At 45.8% G+C, this 20248-nt stretch overlaps 1 protein-coding gene across 1 annotated transcript in view; it reads right to left on the reverse strand.

Moving 5' to 3' along the window:
* The window catches only part of PTGFRN (prostaglandin F2 receptor inhibitor), an 85616-nt gene that overhangs the window by 27849 nt on the left and 37519 nt on the right, over positions 1-20248 (reverse strand). Inside the window, exons 4-6 of the mRNA XM_082832351.1 lie at positions 19459-19839; positions 8948-9373; positions 5587-6006 (exon numbers count right to left, since the gene is read on the reverse strand). Of these exons, the coding sequence (XP_082688477.1) occupies positions 5587-6006; positions 8948-9373; positions 19459-19839 (1227 nt within the window). The remainder of the gene's footprint in view (positions 1-5586; positions 6007-8947; positions 9374-19458; positions 19840-20248) is intronic.

The following is a 20248-nucleotide window of genomic DNA, read 5'->3' on the forward strand; positions in this document are numbered from 1 at the left end:
TGATTAAAAATCTTCCAACAAGGGCTTCCCTGGTGGCACAGTGGTTGAGGGTCCGCCTGCCGGTGCAGGGGACACGGGTTCGTGCCCTGGTCCAGGAAGATCCCACATGCTGCGGAGTGGCTGGGCCGGTAAGCCATGGCCACTGAGCCTGCGCGTCTGGAGCCTGTACTCCGCAACGGGAGAGGCCCGTGTACCACAAAAAAAAAAAAAAAAAAATCTTCCAACAAACAAAAGCCCAGGACCAGATGGCTTCACGGGTGAATTCTATCAAACATTTAGAGAAGAGCTAACATCTATCCTTCTCAAACTCTTCCAAAATATAGCAGAGGGAGGAACGCTCCCAAACTCATTCTACGAGACTACCATCACCCTGATACCAAAACCAGACAAAGACATCACAAAGAAAGAAAACTACAGGCCAATATCACTGATGAACATAGATGCAAAAATCCTCAACAAAATACTAGCAAACAGAATCTAACAGCACATTAAAAGGATCATACACCATGATCAAGTGAGGTTTATCCCAGGAATGCAAGGTTTCTTCAATATATGCAAATCAATCAATGTGATAAACCATAGTAACAAATTGAAGGAGAAAAACCATATGATCATCTCAATAGATGCAGAAAAAGCTTTTGACAAAATTGAACACCCATTTATGATAAAAACCCTCCACTAAGCTGGCACAGAGGGAACTTACCTCAACATAATAAGGGCCATATATGAGAAACCCACTCTCAATGGTGAAAAACTGCAACCATTTCCTCAAAGATCAGGAAGAAGACAAGGTTGTCCAGTCTCATCACTATCTGAAATTTTTCTTGTTTCTTGATGTAGGCTTGTATTGTTATAAACTTCTCTCTTAGAACCGCTTTTGCTGCATCCCATACGTTTTGGATCGTTGTGTTTTCATTGTCATTTGTCTCTAGGTATTTTTTGATTTCCTCTTTGATTTCGTCAGTGATCTCTTGCTTATTTAGTAATGCACTGTTTAGCTTCCATGTGTTTGTATTTTTTACGTTTTTTTCCCTGTAACTGATTTCTAATCTCATAGCGTTGTGGTCTGAAAAGAAGCTTGATATGATTTCAATTTTCTTAAATTTACTGAGGCTTGATTTGTGACCTAAGACGTGATCTATCCTGGTGAATGTTCCGTGTGCACTTGAGAACAAAATGTAATCTGCTGTTTTTGGATGGAATGTCCTATAAATATCAATTAAATCTATCTGGTCTATTGTGTCATTTAAAGCTTCTGTTTCCTTATTTATTTTCATTTTGGATGATCTGTCCATTGGTGTAAGTGAGGTATTAAAGTCCCCCACTATTATTGTGTTACTGTCGATTTCCTCTTTTATAGCTGTTAGCAGTTGCCTTGCGTATTGAGATACTCCTATGTTTGGAGCGTATATATTTATGATGTTATATCTTCTTCTTGGATTGATCCCTTGATCATTATGTAGTATCCTTCCTTATCTCTTGTAACATTCTTTATTTTAAAGTCTATTTTATCTGATATGAGTATTGCTACCCCAGCTTTCTTTTGATTTACATTTGCATGAAATATCTTTTTCCATCCCCTCACTTTCAGTCTGTATGTGTCTCTAGGTCTGAAGTGGGTCTCTTGTAGACAGCATATATATGTGTCTTGTTTTTATATCCATTCAGCCGATATGTGTCTTTTGGTGGGAGCATTTAATCCATTTACATTTAACGTAATTATCGACATGTATGTTCCTATTCCCATTTTCTTAATTGTTTTGGGTTTGTTATTGTAGGTCTTTTCCTTCTCTTGTGTTTCTTGCCTAGAGAAGTTCCTTTAGCATTTGTTGTAGAGCTGGTTTGGTGGTGCTGAATTCTCTTAGCTTTTGCTTGTCTGTAAAGCTTTTGATTTCTCCATCGAATCTGAATGAGATCCTTGCCGCCTAGAGTAACCTTGGTTGTAGGTTCTTGCCTTTCATCACTTTAAATATATCATGCCACTCCCTTCTGGCTTGTAGAGTTTCTGCTGAGAAATCAGCTGTTAACCTGATGGGAGTTCCCTTGTATGTTATTTGTCATTTTTCCCTTGCTGCTTTCAATAGTTTTTCTTTGTCTTTAATTTTTATCAATTTGATTACTATGTGTCTTGGCCTGTTTCTCCTTGGGTTTATCCTGTATGGGACTCTCTGCGCTTCCTGGACTTGGGTGGCTATTTCCTTTCCCATGTTAGGGAAGTTTTTGACTATAATCTCTTCAAATATTTTCTCAGTCCTTTCTCTCTTTCTTCTCCTTCTGAGACCCCTATAATGTGAATGTTGTTGCGTTTAATGTTGTCCCAGAGTTCTCTTAGGCTGTCTTCATTTCTTTACATTCTTTTTCCTTTATTCTGTTCCACAGCAGTGAATTCCACCATTCTGTCTTCCAGGTCACTTATCCGTTCTTCTGCCTCAGTTATTCTGCTATTGATTCCTTCTAGTGTAGTTTTCATTTCAGTTTTTGTATTGTTCATCTCTGTTTGTTTGTTCTTTAATTCTTCTACGTCTTTGTAAAACATTTCTTGCACCTTCTCAATCTTGGCCTCCATTCTTTTTCCGAGGTCCTGCATCATCTTCACTATCATTATTCTGAATTCTTTTTCTCCACTTCATTTAGTTGTTTTTCTGGGGTTTTATCTTGTTCCTTCATCTGGTACATAGCGCTCTGCCTTTTCATCTTGTCTATCTTTCTGTGAATGTGGTTTTTGTTCCACAGGCTGCAGGATTGTAGTTCTTCTTGCTTCTGCTGTCTGCCCTCTGGTGGATAAGGCTATCTCCACTCTCACCACTATTATTCAGCATAGTTTTGGAAGTTTTAGCCACAGCAATCAAAGAAGAAAAAGAAATAAAAGGAACCCAAATTGGAAAAGAAGAAATAAAGCTGTCACTGCTTGCAGATAACATGATACTATACAAAGAGAATCCTAAAGATGCTACAAGAAAACTACTAGAGCTAATCAATGAATTTGGTAAAGTAGCAGGATACAAAATTAATGCACAGAAATCTCTTGCATTCCTATACATTAATGATGAAAAATCTGGAAGAGAGATTAAGGAAACACTCCCATTTACCACTGCAACAAAACGAATAAAACACCTAGGAATAAACTTACCTAAGGAGACAAAAGACCTATATACAGAAAACTATAAGACACTGATGAAAGAAATTAAAGATGATACAAACACATGGAGAGATACACCATGTTCTTGGATTGGAAGAATCAACATTGTGAAAATGACTATACTACCCAAAGCAATCTACAGATTCAAAGCAATCCCTATTAAACTACCAATGGCATTTTTCACAGAACTAGAACAAAAAATTTCACAATTTGAATGGAAACACAAAAGACCCCAAATGGCCAAAGCAATCTTGAGAAAGAAAAACGGAGCTGGAGGAATCAGGCTCCCAAACTCCAGACTATACGACAAAGCTACAGTAATCAAGACAATATGGTACTGGCACAAAACCAGAAATATAGATCAACGGAACAGGATAGAAAGCCCAGAGATAAACCCACGCACATATGGTCACCTTATTTCTTTTTATTTATTATTTTTTTTTGCGGTACGCGGGCCTCTCACTGTTGTGGCCTCTCCCGTTGCGAAGCACAGGCTCCCGATGCGCAGGCTCAGCGGCCATGGCTCATGGGCCCAGCTGCTCCGCAGCATGTGGGATCTTCCCGGACCGGGGCACGAACCCGTGTCCCCTGCATCGGCAGGCGGACTCTCAACCACTGCACCACCAGGGAAGCCCTGGTCACCTTATTTTTGATAAAGAAGGCAAGAATATACAATGGAGAAAAGACAGCCTCTTCAATAAGTGGTGCTGGGAAAACTGTACAGCTACATATTAAAGAATGAAATTAGAACACTCCCTAACACCATACACAAAAATAAACTCAAAATGGATTAAAGACCTAAATGTAAGGCCAGAAACTATCAAACTCTTAGACGAAAACATAGGCAGAACACTCTGACATAAATCACAGCAAGATCCTTTTTGACCCACCTCCTAGAGAAATGGAAATAAAAACAAAAATAAACAAATTGGACCTAATGAAACTTAAAAGCTTTTGCACAGCAAAGGAAACCATAAACAAGATGAAAAGACAATCCTCAGAATGGGAGAAAATATTTGCAAAGGAAGAAACTGACAGAGGATTAATCTCCAAAATGTACAAGCAGCTCATGCAGCTCAACATCTAAAAAATAAAAAATCCAATCAAAAAATGGACAGAAGACCTAAATAGACATTTCTCCAAAGAAGATATACAGATTGCCAACAAACACATGAAAGAATGCTCAACATCACTAATCATTAGAGAAATGCAAATCAAAACTGCAATGAGGTATCACCTCACACCGGTCAGTGTGGCCAACATCAAAGCATCTACAAACAATAAATGCTGGAGAGGGTGTGGAGAAAAGGGAACCCTCCTGCACTGTTGGTGGGAATGTAAATTGATACAGTCACTATGGAGAACACTGGAGGTTCCTTAAAAAACTAAAAATAGAACTACCATACGACCCAGCAATCCCACTGCTGGGCATATACCCTGAGAAAACCATAATTCAGAAAGAGTCATGTACCACAATATTCATTGCAGCTCTATTTACAATAGCCAGGACATGGAAGCAACCTAAGTGTCCATCGACAGACGAATGGATAAAGACGACGTGGCACATATATACAATGGATTATTACTCAGCCATAAAAAGAAATGAAACTGAGTTATTTGTAATGAGGTGGATGGACCTAGAGACTGTCATACAGAGTGAAGTATGTCAGAAAGAGAAAAAGCAATACCATATGCTAACACATACATATGGAATCTAAAAAAAAAGAACCTAGGGGCAGGTCAGGAATAAAGACGGAGACATAGAGAATGGACTCTAGGACACGGGGAGGGGGAAGGGTGAGTTGGGATGAAGTGAGAGAGTGGCATGGACATATATACACTACCAAATGTAAAATAGTTAGCTAGTGGGAAGCAGTCATATAGCACAGGGAGATCAGCTTGGTGCTTTGTGACCACCTAGAGGGATGGGATAGGGAGGGTGGGAGGGAGGGAGACACAAGAGGGAGGAGATATGGGGATATATGTATATGTATAGCTGATTCACTTTGTTGTAAAGCAGAAACTAACACATCATTGTAAAGCAATTATACTCCAATAAAGATGTTAAAAAAATAAAGTGAGAAAAGCCAGACACAAAGGTTACATATTACATTCCATTTATGTGAAATGTCCAGAATACGCAAGTTTATAGAGACAGAAAGGAGATTAGTGGTTGCCAGGGGGTAGGAGGTTGGGGAGCTAAAGGGTGTCAGCTAAGGGTGCAGGTTTCTATTGGCTGTCATGAAAATGTTCTACAATTAACTGTGGTGATGGTTGCACAACTCTGTGAATATACTGAAAACCACTGAACTATATATTTAAACAGATAAATTGTATGGCATGTGAATTATACTTCAGTAAAATTGTTTAAAAACATGAAGCCATTGGATCAAAACCCTAGGGCCCCTTCTAGCTCAATCTAGGATTCAACAGGGTTCCCTGCTCACCTGAGGTTTGGAAGTCTATCTCAATAGGATTGGAGAGACTGGTTGCTGCTTCTCGCCATAGGCTGCCCCTAACAGGAGACCAGGCTGTCACCATGCAGCGGTATAGCCCTGCATCCGAGACCTGAGTCTGGTACATTCGATAGCGAAATTCATCTTCCTGCACTTTCTCTAACACAACGCCATCCACCCGCGATGCATCTGTCCAGTTCTCCAGCTTCACCACAGAATCCTGGTCCAGGGAGATGATGTACTTGGTTTCGTTAGGACTGGAGAGGTCCCCAACAGGCTTCTCAGCCATGATGAGAACCGAGTAGCGTGGCGATTTAATATTTTTGGAAGACACTTTGCAAGTCATCTCGAATGTATTTCCGGCAGCAAAGAAAGGCTTGGGCTGCCTTGCCTTCACCACAAGCACGGAATCTGCAATGAAGTACCAGAAAGACATGATTTCTAACAGGATTAGGTAAATGGAAATGCATCTGAAAGCACCATGTCAGGGAAATAGGAATTTATTTGCAAATTGCCACACAGTAGCGTTTAAGAAAATCTGGAAACTCAGAAAAGTAATCACGTGTGTCAGTAAGCAGGCTGAAATCCACCACGCTGGAAGAGGCAGAGCAGTCTGATTCGATTTAATGGGTGTGAGGGAAGAGGGGATGGATGGGTGAGAATTTGTTTTTAAGGATTTTCAAGTCCTTGAGAAGTTTCACCCAGAGAGAGGATTTGGGAAGCTGCTGGTGCCCCCAAGGGTGTGAGGGAAAACTCGCTTCTAGTGAACTGGGGAAGACAGGGCTCTGGGCAATGCCATTTGCCACTCCCCTCTGAGGCTCCACTGGGTGCAGGGAAAGTACACTTAGCCTAACCAGCCTGCTTGGAAGAGCAGAGCAAGGGAGCAATGGGTTCTCTCTGTTTCATCATATGATGATAACATTATAAAACAGATTATTACTAAAGTGACTGGAGCTTACACTTGTAGATCCAGTCATTTCCACAGAGATGCTATATTAACATTTTGAACCAGTGTCCAGGGCTACTAACTTAAAGTGTGTGACTCCCTGCCTCTCCGTCAAAAAAAAAATATTCCCTAAGCATATACACATTAGAATTCATCTGTATCATAATAGCTCAGTGTCAGGCACTTGGAAGGTACTTAAATATTTGTTGAACGGATGGATAAATGAATTAAACACAACTCTTTTATCCTTTAATGAGATAATTCTATAACCCATCTGGTACCAAACAAAATTTTTATGTTGGGGTTATTTTGGGAATAGTTGTTCCAAACCTATCAGGAGGACATGTATGTTACGGGGTCTCTCCAGAACCACTGATTCCTGAGGTTCCACTGAGCCATTCACATTCTTTCTTGGAGTTTAAATTTGTGAGATTAGAAGAGATCACTAAAGGTTAAACAAAAAGAAAAGTCCAAGGACTATGCCCTCAGACATCTAATGTCCGAGATCAGGAAAATGAACAGAAATCAGCAAAGGAGGCTGAGAAGAAGACTTACGAGGTTGGAGAAAAGCCCAGAGGGTAGTATCCCACAAGCCAAGGAAAAGCCAAAGTATTTCCAAGAAGAGGGAATGATCAACTGTGTTAAGTCCTGCTAAGTCAAGTAAGATGACTAACAACTGGACTTTGCAATATGTCAATCACTAGTCATCTTAACAGCTGGGGCAAAAGCCAGATTAGAGCAGAATAGAGAACAGGAAGGGAGAAAATAGAGACACTGAGGACAAACGAATCAAATCCTTTGCCTATCAAAGGAAAGGAACAGAAATGAGTGGGCAAGGGGTATGGGGAACAGACAGATGGAGGGGGAAGCAAGACCAAGATTAGTTTAGCTTTAATTTAAAAAAAAAAAAAAAACTCACAACAAGAGATCTAAAATAGGCCAGTGGGAAACAGTGGGAGTGATGTAGAAAGATAGGTGTGTTTACAAGATAGGTTGTTTGGAACTGAGAGGATGGAGAGCTCTCAGTCATCAGAAGTGAGATGTCTAGTGCAGGGTGTGAGCTTGGGAGTGAATAACCAAATAGGACAGAGGTCATAATGACTAGAAAGGAGGACAGGGGCCTGAGAATGAAAGGTTTCTCAACCTTAGAGGCACCTGGGAACCACCTTGGGAGCATCTGACAATTCCAATGCCCAGATTACACAGAACCTCAGGCCAATTAAGACAGAACCTCTTGTGGGACTCAAGCATCAGTATTTTTTTAAAGCTCCTCAGGTGATTCCAATGTGCAGCCAATGTGCCCCAGCGCCCACAGGGATAGTGAAGCTAGCAAGACAGCAGGAAAAGCAGAGAGTGGCTGCCAGACAAAACTGAGCATCTCCAAAGAATGCGCGAGGAGGACCCAGGAGTTGACAGGTGACGGCAATGAGAGGAGGTGGAATGATCTGATGACAGGAGATGTGAAGTTGGATGTTTTTAGGGAGGAGGGAAAAGAGCCTGGAGGCTGCAGTGAGGGACGAGGAGGGCACCTGACTCATCTAGGCCCGGTTACACTGTGGGAAGAAAACACCACCACTCGGGAAGGCTCCAGGGGAAATGGTGTCCTTGGGGAGAGCGAGGTGGGTCATGTTTACTGTGAGGAAGAGAAAGGACTATTCAGAGATGAGGTCAGGAAGCAGGAGATTTTGCCAAGCTCTAGAGGGCCCTGTTTGGGGTTTGGGGATCTCAGAGGCGTGGCGATGAGGCGACAGAAGCCATGTGGTGGGCTGTACGGTGCTTCACATCCGGGGCACGAAGGAGGACCCGGGAGGCCTGGCCTTCCTGCAGTGACGGACTAGACCAGGGATAAAAGACTTGACAAGTCTGACATCCCAAGGCACACAGGGCTCTGAGCATTCGGAAGGATACACATCAAAGAAACTGTTTCCCTTAAGTTCTTGTCAGCTCTCCCCAGGAACACTCTCTCTGAATGGGTGACTGACCTCTCCGGGGCAGGTGCAGTGGCCCGGGGCTGCCCGCTCATTCTGGGGCATCTGAAATGTGCCTGCAACCAGCGGGAACTCATGGACCTGGATACACTCTCAGAGGCGTGTGCAAAGTTTGGCTTCAGATCACCCAGTGGGGCCATAGGTCGATGGCGTACACCAGGCACCCTGTGAGCTCCTACAAGATGATCTCCTACCACCGACCAAGCCCCAGCCCTCTTGTTAGACTTACCCTTCTCAACGTCGTCATCGTAAAGGGGTTCGTGCTGAGGATAAGAGTCACAGTCACTGGAGTGTGAATTTCTTGGATCCCTAGGGTGCATGGAAACCTGCAGAGTGACTGTGCATCTGAAAATGCACAGTGGGATGACTTAAGCCAAAACAAAACAAAAATGTTCATGAACAAGAAGGAAGTGCCTACCTTCTGATGCCCAAAATATGCTGACAGGTTTGGAGAAGACGTCCTTGCTCTTCACCCAGCTGTTGTTACGCTGTTTGGTCCAGGCAGACACAACACAGTAGTAACTGCCCCTGTCCTCCTCTGTAGTCCTTTGGATTCGGAAATTGAACGTGTCTGTACGCTCCTTAGAAAAAATGAAGTCTCCGTCCTGGGCCCGTTGCCTGCTCCTCTCTCCATACTTCAGCGTCCAGTCCCCGTTCATGACTGCGAGGAGCTCGCTGGCCACCACGTCATCGCTGCGCCGGTTCACCCTGTGGTACCAGGACACCGTGAAACGGACACTCGCCTCGGTGCTCTCCACATCCACTATCCGGCATTCCAGCTCGGTGAGGTCGTCTGAGAACTCAGGGACCTTAGAAGCATTCAGGTACACCTGATAGACTGGTTCTGAAAGAGAGAGAGGGGCCAGGATTAAAAAAAAAAAAAATCAAATCAGAGCAATTTACCAAGAATTAGCAAAAGGAACAAGATAAGCACTATTGTTGTCCTGACAATTAAATGCCCATTCTATTCGCTACGGTGATAGAAACGGAAGTCTTCATGTTGTATGGGAAGGATCCTCTGAGAGTCTGTTACTGCAAAACCTTGCAAAACCCACTGTCCCCCCTCAAGAAAACCTCCCAAGGCCAGAAGCCAAATGTCCCCACTCAGAGTCTTGATCTTTCCAGAGGGTGAGGCCAGCTGTTAGTTTCCCCAGGAAGTTGGAGTCTTCTGAGAAGAATCTCTTAAGAAGTTTGGTGTCCATGCTCTACCAAGACGTTCTCTGGCATGCCAAGCAGTGCCCACAGACCTCCAAAGCCCCCACTGGCACAGCACTGGAAAACCCAACCTCAGAGTACATTCTAGCTCTTGAGGCCAGTCAACCCACCGTGTCGCGGGTTCCTGCCATCCTTGGCTTTGACCCAAAGGCGAGGCCCTCAGGTCATCATTCCTCCTGTGGACGGCCATCCTCCAACTCCCCAAACGGTATTTTTTTCACTGACACACGTAACTCTCCCATTCAATTCTGCCAACCTTGAAGGCAGCTCACTGTGATCCTGGCTCTAGTAAAGCCCGCTCACTATGACCATCCTGCTTCCTGCCAGGTGTAAATTCTGATGAGGGAGGGAGGGAAGCCAGCGAGTGCTCTCCTAGTGTCCCCACTGCCACTGTCTCAGTCCTGTTATTTTTCACTTGTATAGAACCCCTCCTCCTGTGAGGTTCACTGTGTGCATTTAATCCATTTCTGCAACTCCACATTTCAAAGCCTCCCAGGAACTGGTATGAGGACCCCCTTCACTGCTTCCTTTCTTCTACCAATACCTCCTCTGCATGTCACATCTAATTATCTGAAGTTCTCCAGTCACTGCAGTCTTGCACCACCGGGTGACCTGTTAGCGGTGGCCTCTCCTCTTGACTGCCCTGCAAACTTGCTCTCGTTCTTCAGTGTCACCTCCTCTGCGCTCCCTTCCTGGACACCCTTTCTCTGTGTCCCATAAACCGTGTAGGTACTGTTGTAAAGCAGTTACTACTCCTTGCTTGAAGGTCTTGTCCCTAAGGTTCAAACATACAGCCGTGTATAGAGTAGTCACTCAATAAATGTTTGCTGCCTGGATACTAAGACTTCTGGAAAAAAGCTACATTTTTCTCCTGTAGCGCTTTGCCTGCTAGGAGACAAATGATTCTACCTAAACAGAATTTTCCATTTGCCAACACTGTGTTCACATCACCTCCATCAAACAGTTTAGTTTTATTTAACGTTGCTTTTATTTATGACTCATATAAATTATAAACTGCTGAGGTCAAGGAACTGTTGTTTTGTGATTTATACTTCTAACGAAATGTATAACATCATGACTTCCCCAAGAATGACTCAGTGGCCAGGAAATGGAAAGAACTCAAACTCCTAATTCCCTCAAATGTCATCTTCACAAGCATTTAATTGCAAGTGAGCCTGGACCCTGTTCCATAAAAAGCTGAACCAGGGCTTCCCTGGTGGCGCAGTGGTTGAGAGTCCGTCTGCCGATGCAGGGACACGGGTTCGTGCCCCGGTCCGGGAAGATCCCACATGCCGCGGAGCGGCTGGGCCCGTGAGCCATGGCCGCTGAGTCTGCGCTCCGCGACGGGAGGGGCCACAGCAGTGAGAGGCCCGCCTACCGCAAAAAAAAAAAAAAAAAGTTGAAGCAGCGCAGCTCTGCCAGCTGATGGGAGAAGGTCCTCAGTGATGTGGACATTACAGAGAAATATGCTAGAATGTCATCTGCCACCTCGTTTCACAGGTGAAGCTGCCAAAGATACAGAGCTTGGGGGCTCCTGGCCCTGGGCAGCACGCCAGCACACACGCTGCCCCCCCAGTGACTGCTGACTGCGGAACAAACTGAAATGTATTTACACCAGCACACGCATAAGACGAGGTATTCCCAACTTAGCCCGCATCCAGGGTTTCAGACCCTTTCCTCATGTGGGACTTCAGCACAGCAACTAGAGTGAGGACAAGGACAACCAAGTTCATGTAATGTGGAAAGGACAGACTTGAACTGGTTGTGCGCACAGCAAGACTGCCCTCCTCAGTCCTGTCAGGACCAAACGGGAACACCAGATCATCAGGAGTCCAGCAGCTCGCTCCATTCCGAGCACAACGCGAAGACCCTTCGCATGTGTCACCACATGAACCTGAACAACAAACTGTGAAGCAGGAAAGAGCAGTGGTGAGGAGCCGGGGGTCTGGAAGTCAGACTGTATTTGAATCCTGGCTCTGCCTTCACTTGCTGTGTGACCTCGGGCAGATTACTTAACCTCTCTGGTGCCTCATCTGTAAAAATGGGGAGAATAACAGTAACCACCTCACAATGTTATCATGAGGATTAACAGTTAAAATAATAAACGTGAAAGTGCTTAGACTGGTGCCTGGTCCATGTATGTGTGGCGGGGGTGTGGGGGGTATACTGGCAGAGGTGTGTGCGGAGTGAGGTGAATTGGGTTGTGAATGTGTTATTCTTGAGATGCAATGGAGACACCAAGTCAAGATGTTAAGGACACAGCTCTGTGCCAGTGTTTGAACCTGGAGTCTAAGAAACAGCTGGGGCCAAAGCAGGGGAACAGACACACACACACACACACACACACACACACACACACACACACACACACACACACACACACACACACACACAGCTGAAACCTCACTCCAAACACACACAGCTGGCTCCTCCTCCTAACTTTCCAACTGCTCCTCCTGGTACCACAGCCCACCGTTCACTCTCCCAGTCCCCCCTCTTGAAAGGTGTACCATATCCCACTCTCTTCAGACGGTGCCTAAGTCTCACCATTCTCCCTCCTCAGCGTCTCTTCCACTTCTCACATTCCAGGCCTCACACACAGTAGGTGCTCTATAAATATCTGTGCATAGAAGTGAAAACCTCACGACCACCATTCCCGTCCTGGCCCTCTGCCACCAGCCAAGACTATTATAATAACCTTCCAACCTGCCTCTAGGCTCACACCACCGCCAGGTCATCTGTTCAAGAAGCCTCCCAGTAGGTGGCTTTTCTCTCAAGGCCCTGCAGAGTGTGAGTCTAAGCCCTCTGTCCAGCTCCACCGCCCACTGCCCTCTTGTACACGCTCTAGACTCCGTGCCGGTGGCGCCTGTTACCACTCCCTCATCACCTCCTCTGCTTCTTCCCGCCTGTTGCCTCTGCCTCAGCGCCCGGGACACCTGCTCAGTAAGGCGCTGAGTAAATGACTGAGCCGATTCCCCCCTTCTACTCCCTCCTCTCCCCCTTGACGGATCTGTTTAAATCTATGTATCCAAATGTGGAGAAAGGAGAGTACAGGGGTTGCAGTGCATGTGCATCTAGTTACAGGAATGCCAGCTCGGCAGAAGAGCAAAATCTCTTCATTGACTGGTTTGTCTCCTTGTTCTCTGTTCAAACTAAATCTTAGGCCCGCAAAAGGAGGATCCCAAAGCAAAAACAAACACGTGGATTCTTGTGGACTTACAAGGCCTAAGTTCCAGGGATTTAAAGGATGTGCAAAGGTCATCTGAACGATCCCGCAGCCTTGGAGGTCGCCTTCAGACTTACACTCCTAGAAAAGACATGACTCCACTACGTCAGAATGGTAGGCGTGTGAGTGGGTGCCTATTTCTTTTATGTTTTGGGGCATGTATGGAAATCTTCCTTTATTGTTGTTTCACAATTTTAAAACTTGTTGCCAGAGACTGGGCGTACTCCTCAAGGTCCGTCGCGCACAGACCTCTTCAGGTAGCCTCTCCTACTGAACAGGAAGCCTCCTGTGAACTCACCAGCCTGTCCCAACTCTACTTCTTATTCAGCAAACATTCAGAGACCCTACCACCCGCCAGGTTCCCTGCTCTCTGAGGACTTTACTTGAACATTGCCTTGAACTTCAGTTACAGGTCTGTCTGCCTCATGGACCTTCTACAGGGCTCTTCTCAGGGTCTGGGACCCACTGTTTGATTCATCTGTGTGTGCTATGTATGCAGTGCCTTGTACACAAAAGACATTAACACACTTGCTGAACTGGACTAAATTTAATATTTTGCATAAAAATGCTCATTTTCAGCATAAGTGTTACACTACTGATTACTGCTATATTCTGCTTGATCTCATCAAGAAATCATCTAAGAATGTAATAGTGGTTATGTTTAAAAACTGCTTATCAGTTAAAGATGCATACTAAAGTATTTAATGGCAAAATGACATGATGTCTGGGATGTGTTTTACATTCTTCCAGAAGGAAAAGAAAAGAGGGGGCAGGGGAAAGAAAGAGAGAGAGAGAGTGTATGTACGTGTGTGTGTCTAGGGGAAGGAAGAGAGATGAAATAAGATTAGCAAAATACTGATAACTGTTGAAGCTGGTGGTTTGTTCTACTTCTGGGTAAATTTCTACTCCAAAAGTTTAACACAAACAAACAACCCACCCACAGCGTAAGCCCTTTTACAGAATACTGAGGCCAGTCTAAGGCGCGACATCACTAACCTTCCAGGAAACGAGGATCTCTCCCTAATCTAGCTCCCAGGACGACCTGCTCATTTACACACCACCTCCTGCAGCTGCGGCCTCCCATACTGTAAGCCCCACCGAGAAAGACTTTGTTTTCTGATTATGGGTCATTAAACTCCTTTGTTATAACTTCCAAAACAATGAAAATGTTCCGAATCATTGGCTAATTTGTAAAAGCAGATATTTTGTGCCTACCACATGCAGGGACCTGAACCGGGGGATTTCACAGATTACCTCATTTATTCACTCTCACGACAATTCTGTAAGGAAGGTACAAGGATACTAATAACTGGCATTTATGGAGGGCTTCCTGTATGCCAGGGACCAGGCCATACACTTTCCTTGCATGCTGGTTTAATCTTCAGAACAACCTTATATGATAGGTACTATTTTCACGTACTTTTCCTAAACCAAACCAAACCAAACCCGAAATCAAAGCCCAAAGGAGGTTAAGTTCAAAGACGAAGATCTTGCACAGCGCGTGGGGGGTGGGGGAGCAGAATCATAGGAGAGGCTTTGGCTCCGTGGCCTGGCTCCCACTAGGGCCGAATTGCACAACCTCATTACACACCCAGTTATTCATGCTTCTCAAAGCCAGCTCCATCCCAGAAGACAAGAGGGATGATAACAGCTGAGGCACTGATCCTGAACTGTGTACAACAGGGCCATGTTCTAATGCCCCCTTTGAAGTTTAGTTAACTTGGGGGAGCTAATTAGATGAACAGGCTGCAAGCACGAGTCAGAAGAAACAGGAGGAAGAGGGCCCTTTTTTCTGCCGATGCCAGTTTTATTACCCTGAACTGGGCAGGTACTTTAGATGCAGCTGAGCGAGTTGACTAATTGTCAAAGAGTTGCCACTATCATCACTGGTATACAACAATTAAATATTCTCTGGGGGGCTTCCCTGGTGGCGCAGTGGTTGACAGTCCGCCTGCCGATGCAGGGGACGCGGGTTCGTGCCCCGGTCCGGGAGGATCCCACATGCCGCGGAGCGGCTGGGCCCGTGAGCCATGGCCGCTGAGCCTGCGCGTCCGGAGCCTGTGCTCCGCAACGGGAGAGGCCACAACAGGGAGAGGCCCGCGTACCGCAAAAAAAAAAGAAAAAAAAAATTCTGCAGATCTAAATCTTATCTTCTGTAGACGGCAAAGAACTCTCAAGTCTCTACCAAGTACTTAGCAGATTAACAGCTCCTTTTAAAGAAAAATAATTACCTTCCTCGCTGGCACAGGGCTGGAAGAGGGGACGGTCCGCAAGTGGGGAAGAATGCAAATCAGGTGCCTAAGCCCGAGTAGCACCGCTCGGCTCTGCCGTTTCCTGCTCCTGTATCTGAAGCCCGTGGAACCCTCTCCAATTAACACCACAGCAGTCTGGGACTCCGGGCAGAGAACTCAACCATGAACTGATTAGTATCCAACTCTTGCCAAGGGCTCATTTAAGACATCTGATAGCAGAGAGAGATGGCTTCACACGCAGATTAGCCAGCCATTCCTCCCGATTCGCTGTAGTTTTCGCCATATACTAAATTGGATCGACACAAAGCGACATTCGTCCTCCACAGTAACTCAGTCTCTTACAAAAACTCCTTCACACACTTAAGATTTATGCCTTCAGCTTTTATGGGGAGTGGATATAAGAAACATCCATCTGAACAATCACTTAGAGCGTCTGTAAAAGAACAGTTGAAAGCACTGTCCATTATGCTATCGAATGCCCCTTAAATAAAACAAGCGCATGATAAATTCAGCACCAAGAAAAAGTTTGTCTCTCTTTTGTTTGTTTTCCATCATCAGAGGAGGGCTGTATAATCCCCTCTCTTTGGCCTCAACTCTCCAAAACTTCAGAGGCAAATTCAGTGCTCAAATGCAGCCACTAATCCACCCCGACCATCTTGCAATACCTATTCTTTGATTTTTTTTTACCCCTTTTGATCTTGATTTTATTTTTGTGCCTCCTGCTTTAAATTGGACTTCGTTTTGCAACCCAACTTAAATCTTTTTGCCTTCAAAAGTAGGGCATCCATCCTAAGTAAAGAGATTTTTTCTTACCCTCTAAAAAATTATAGTCCTCCCAGCTGCTACAAGTGCTCCTGGACTTGACAGACCCATTCACGTCATTGCCCTGACGTCTCTGGTTAACACGATGGAACGTGAGAAGACCCCAATCAGCTTCAATCCCTCATCTACTCAGTGCACCCAAGCAAATGAGGACAAGGACGACCCAGCTTTTAGGACTCTATGCTTTAGAGTTTCAGGAGTGACGCTGGTCCCCAAAGCCAAATAGGATTTCCACATAGGATGACAATACTCGGGACAGACTCCCCTCAAGATGAAAATACTTGGGACAGACTTGACCTAGGGCCATAATTCTGTCCAAGCCATTCTAAATATTTCTTTGGAAATAAAAGGAACAAGCATTAACCGCTGCATAGATTCTACTTTCCAAAGATGATGCGGTAACGTTTCCCATCTCACATGGCCTTTTTGAAATGTGACCTTGCTGGTCTCCCATTAAGAGATGGGGTCTCTTTCTCTACCCCCTTGAACCTGGACAGACTCTGTGATGGCTCTGACCAATAGAAGACAGCGGAGGTGCACTGTACCAGTCCCAGGGACAGCTTTCAACTAGCCAGGCACTTCTACTTCCTGCGTCCTGGCAGCCAGCCGCCACGTAAGAAGAATGACTGTCCTGAGAAGACGGCGCCATGAGAAACCCAAGCCACATGGACAGGGCCTGGATGAGACACCACTTGGGGACAGAGAGAGATGCCCTGGAACGTGGTGACAAGTACATGAGAAAGCCATCTGGAAGGGGATCCCCAGCCCTAGCTGTCCCAGCTGTCACCATGTGCATCAGAGATGAACCCCATTGAGTTCTTCCCTAATTCCTGACCCTCAAAATTGTGAGCAAAATGAAAATCAGTGGTTTTCAGGTGGGGACTGGGACAGTGCCTCACTCGCACTGTTTGCGGGGATCAGATATTTAATGCGTGCAAAGCCCTTGGCCTAGTCCCTGGCACGCAGTAAGTGTTCAATACACGGTAGTTATCATGTTTAATATATCAGGTAGCAAAATTGAGCATTTTGTGTAATACCTGCACAGGGAACTGGCTTTCTCAAGAGCTCTTCTGTGACAACATTCCACAGTCACACAACGTAAGATGACCTATCTAAACAGACTACTTTCTGTCTTATTGCCACCTCTCAGTTAGCCTCAGCAGGCCCCAATTTACATGTGGCATGGTATCCACGTGCATACGCAGACATGTTGTAGATCTAGAGCGAATCACACAGTGTCAAGCCAGGCCTGATCACTGCTGAGCGGAGAATCCAATCGGGAGGTCCTGGAGAAAAAGCCTACTGCTGTACTCAGGCCCAACTCGCCTCCTGACAACTGTCCAGGGAGCTGTAATGGTATGAGGCACAGGCACAGGGAAGGAGGAGAGATTTAAGGGGAAGACCGGAGAAGAATACCACTTACACTCCTGACAGGTTTGCCCATGTGCAGTACCTCTGAATATCCTGAGCTGAACTTATTGCTTTCTTTGCAATTCTTCTTTTCCTATGCACATATGTTAACATATCCACGTGTTGGTGCTGGTTTATCTACCCATCAGGCCAGTGTTTACTGAGTGCCCATTACGTGCAAAGAAGTGTGAGAGATGCGGGGTCTGGGGCCTTAGATCAGCCAGGGAAAAGCACGCTGACAGCTTTCGCAACAACCGTGTTGGATCCTCAGAATAATAACCAAACCTTTTCCCACAATTTAGTCTCTTTATTTCTTCCCACTCTCTGGAGAACACAGCCACCAACAAATCCCTTCCAGCTAAAAGAGCCCATTCCCTCCCCAAGTTCCCCTCCTGCTTCCTGACAGTCTCAGCATCTCTCCCCCGGGGGAGGCTGGGATCCGCGCACGAGGACTTCAAAGAGGCCGTCTAAGTCGGTGGGGGAGGGGTGCGGAACATCCGCGCTGGGATCTGACAGCACCGCACAAGGCACCGAGGACCAGGGCTGTGAGACACATTCAGCTCCAGGGCTGAAAACTCTTCTTCTGGTGCTGACAACATCTGTTTTATTTTGAAGGTTGCTAAGGAGAGTTCTAGCTGGGCTAACGTCGTTCCAGTTCAGTACTTCATGATGAGCTTCTCGCACGGGGTTCAGACGGCAGGAATAAAAGCTCGCCAGATGAACCCGCTCCTTTCACTTTGCAGATATTAAAGAATCCCTTTGCTACCAGGGATGACTAACACCCCGCCTGGTCTCGCTCATAATTGGACGGCCCCTCTGCTTACTCTCTTATGACTCGTCTTCTCCCTGCCCCCTCTGTCCCCACTTGCCAACTCCCCATCTTTGCCAAATAACAGCTTATTAGGAAGAAACAGACAGTGAATGTGCCACTAGCCCAGGAGAAGATTTCACTGCAGAGACAAGGAAGAGCTGAGAAATGAGTTGGGGCTCACGGCGGGGAGGATGTTTAGCATTAGACAAAGGAGGAAATGATTTCCAAGCCTTTGAAGATCTGTTTTACCTCCTAATACAGCAATGCCAAACGCCTTCATGCGGGCTCGGAACAGTCAGGGGACAGTAGAGAGACCAAGCTCAAAACAGGGAAGAGGCTAACCGGCAGGTCTGTCTCCATCTTTGCAGTAATGGACTTGGGAAGCGAAGCACTCCACACTCCACCCGGCCCCATCCTGCCTAAGTCCACTTGCGGTTAATTACAAGATAGTAACAAAATTACGAAAAGTTGGCCCTGGAGGGCAAGCATTCAGGAAAATAAGAGATGGGGAAGGTGAGCCTGGTAAAAAAAGAAGAGGAAGTGACAATGACCTTCACATATATGACAAGTAACAATGACATGGGTGGCAAGGAGGGCAACAGTTGAGGGCCACTCTGCTCCTCCCTTGGGAATCGGACGTGGGGAGAGAGCCCTCCAACAGAGCAGGGGAAGCAGGAAGCCCCCTGGATTTAACTGGTATCTGTAAAAAAAAAATTCATTTGGGCCTTCCAGGGCATTCGGTGAAAAAAACGTGTTCCATTAACTAAAGGAATTCTTTTTCTTCCCTGGGCTTTAGAAAAGCCCCAGCTCCTGCCAGAGAGTACCTAGGAGTCTAGGCAAAGGAAAGGGAGAATGGCAGCGTTCTCCCTCCAACAAAGATCCATTTCAAAGAGCCATTCAGCAGGGCCCCCAACCCTGCAAATCCCGACAACAAAAGGAATATATATCCTCTCAGAGGAGGGTACTGAGACAACTGAGGCCACGTTATCTAAACATTTCCCTTGCCTGCCAGATTCTATTTCAGCCAGTTTTGCTTTCTCCCCCAGCTTGGGATCTATGCAGGAGAAAGTATGCTTGCCCTGATATCAAGAAGGCCCAAACAGTGCAGAACACACAGCTCCCTTACTCCTCTCCGTATCCCAGAGGAGGGATTAAGCCAGAGAGGTGAAGAGCCAGCCCTCCGAACCACTCACCTAGCCAGGTCACAGCCACAGCACCTGGGGCCGACATGGCCTCTGCCACCTTATGCCAGCTCCTGTTGTGCCCGGGTGTCCAGAGCGCCACGTGGCAGAAATAGTAGCCAGCGTTTTCTTTGCTGACATCTCGAACCAGTAAATGGTAGGAGCGTGCATCCACGTGACTCAAGGCCATGTGAGGAGAGCTGTGCACCAGGGAATCATGGTCCAGCCGAGCCAACACATGGGGGCCGGGCAAGGTGCTGTCAGGCGTCCTGCTGAAGTACCACGTCACCGCGGGTCGGACGTCGTCCGCTCGGTCCGTTGTAATGTTGCAGGTCAGGTCCAGCTCCTTTCCTTCAGCCACAGACACATTCCTGGCCACAGCAGCTCGAAGCACTGGAAAATTGAAAACAAGGATGTCTAGATAATCTCCGGCGTATTTGCTGCTTCCACCCCCGTCCCCTTAGGTCATCTCTTTTTACCTTCTTATTTGCAACATTCAAGTTAGAAGGCTTTGTACAGTTTTGAGTGCTTGAGAAATGTACTGAATAAATGAATGAAACATACCATATTTCTTTTTCTTTCATTAAAACAATAACAAGCACTTATATATATATGCTTACTCTAGGCCAGGCACTCTTCTGAGTGCTTTATAAATTTCATCTTCAAAACAACCCTACGAGGTAGTACAATTATCATCTCCATTTTACTGGTAAGGCAGTTGAAGCACAGAGAAGTTAACTAACGTGCCCAAGGTGCCACAGCTAATAGGTAACAGAGCTAAGATTCAAATCCCGGCTGTCTG

This window comes from Leucopleurus acutus (assembly GCF_964270905.1).
Source record: "Leucopleurus acutus genome assembly, chromosome: 2".
In the NCBI taxonomy this organism is placed as follows: domain Eukaryota; kingdom Metazoa; phylum Chordata; class Mammalia; order Artiodactyla; family Delphinidae; genus Leucopleurus; species Leucopleurus acutus.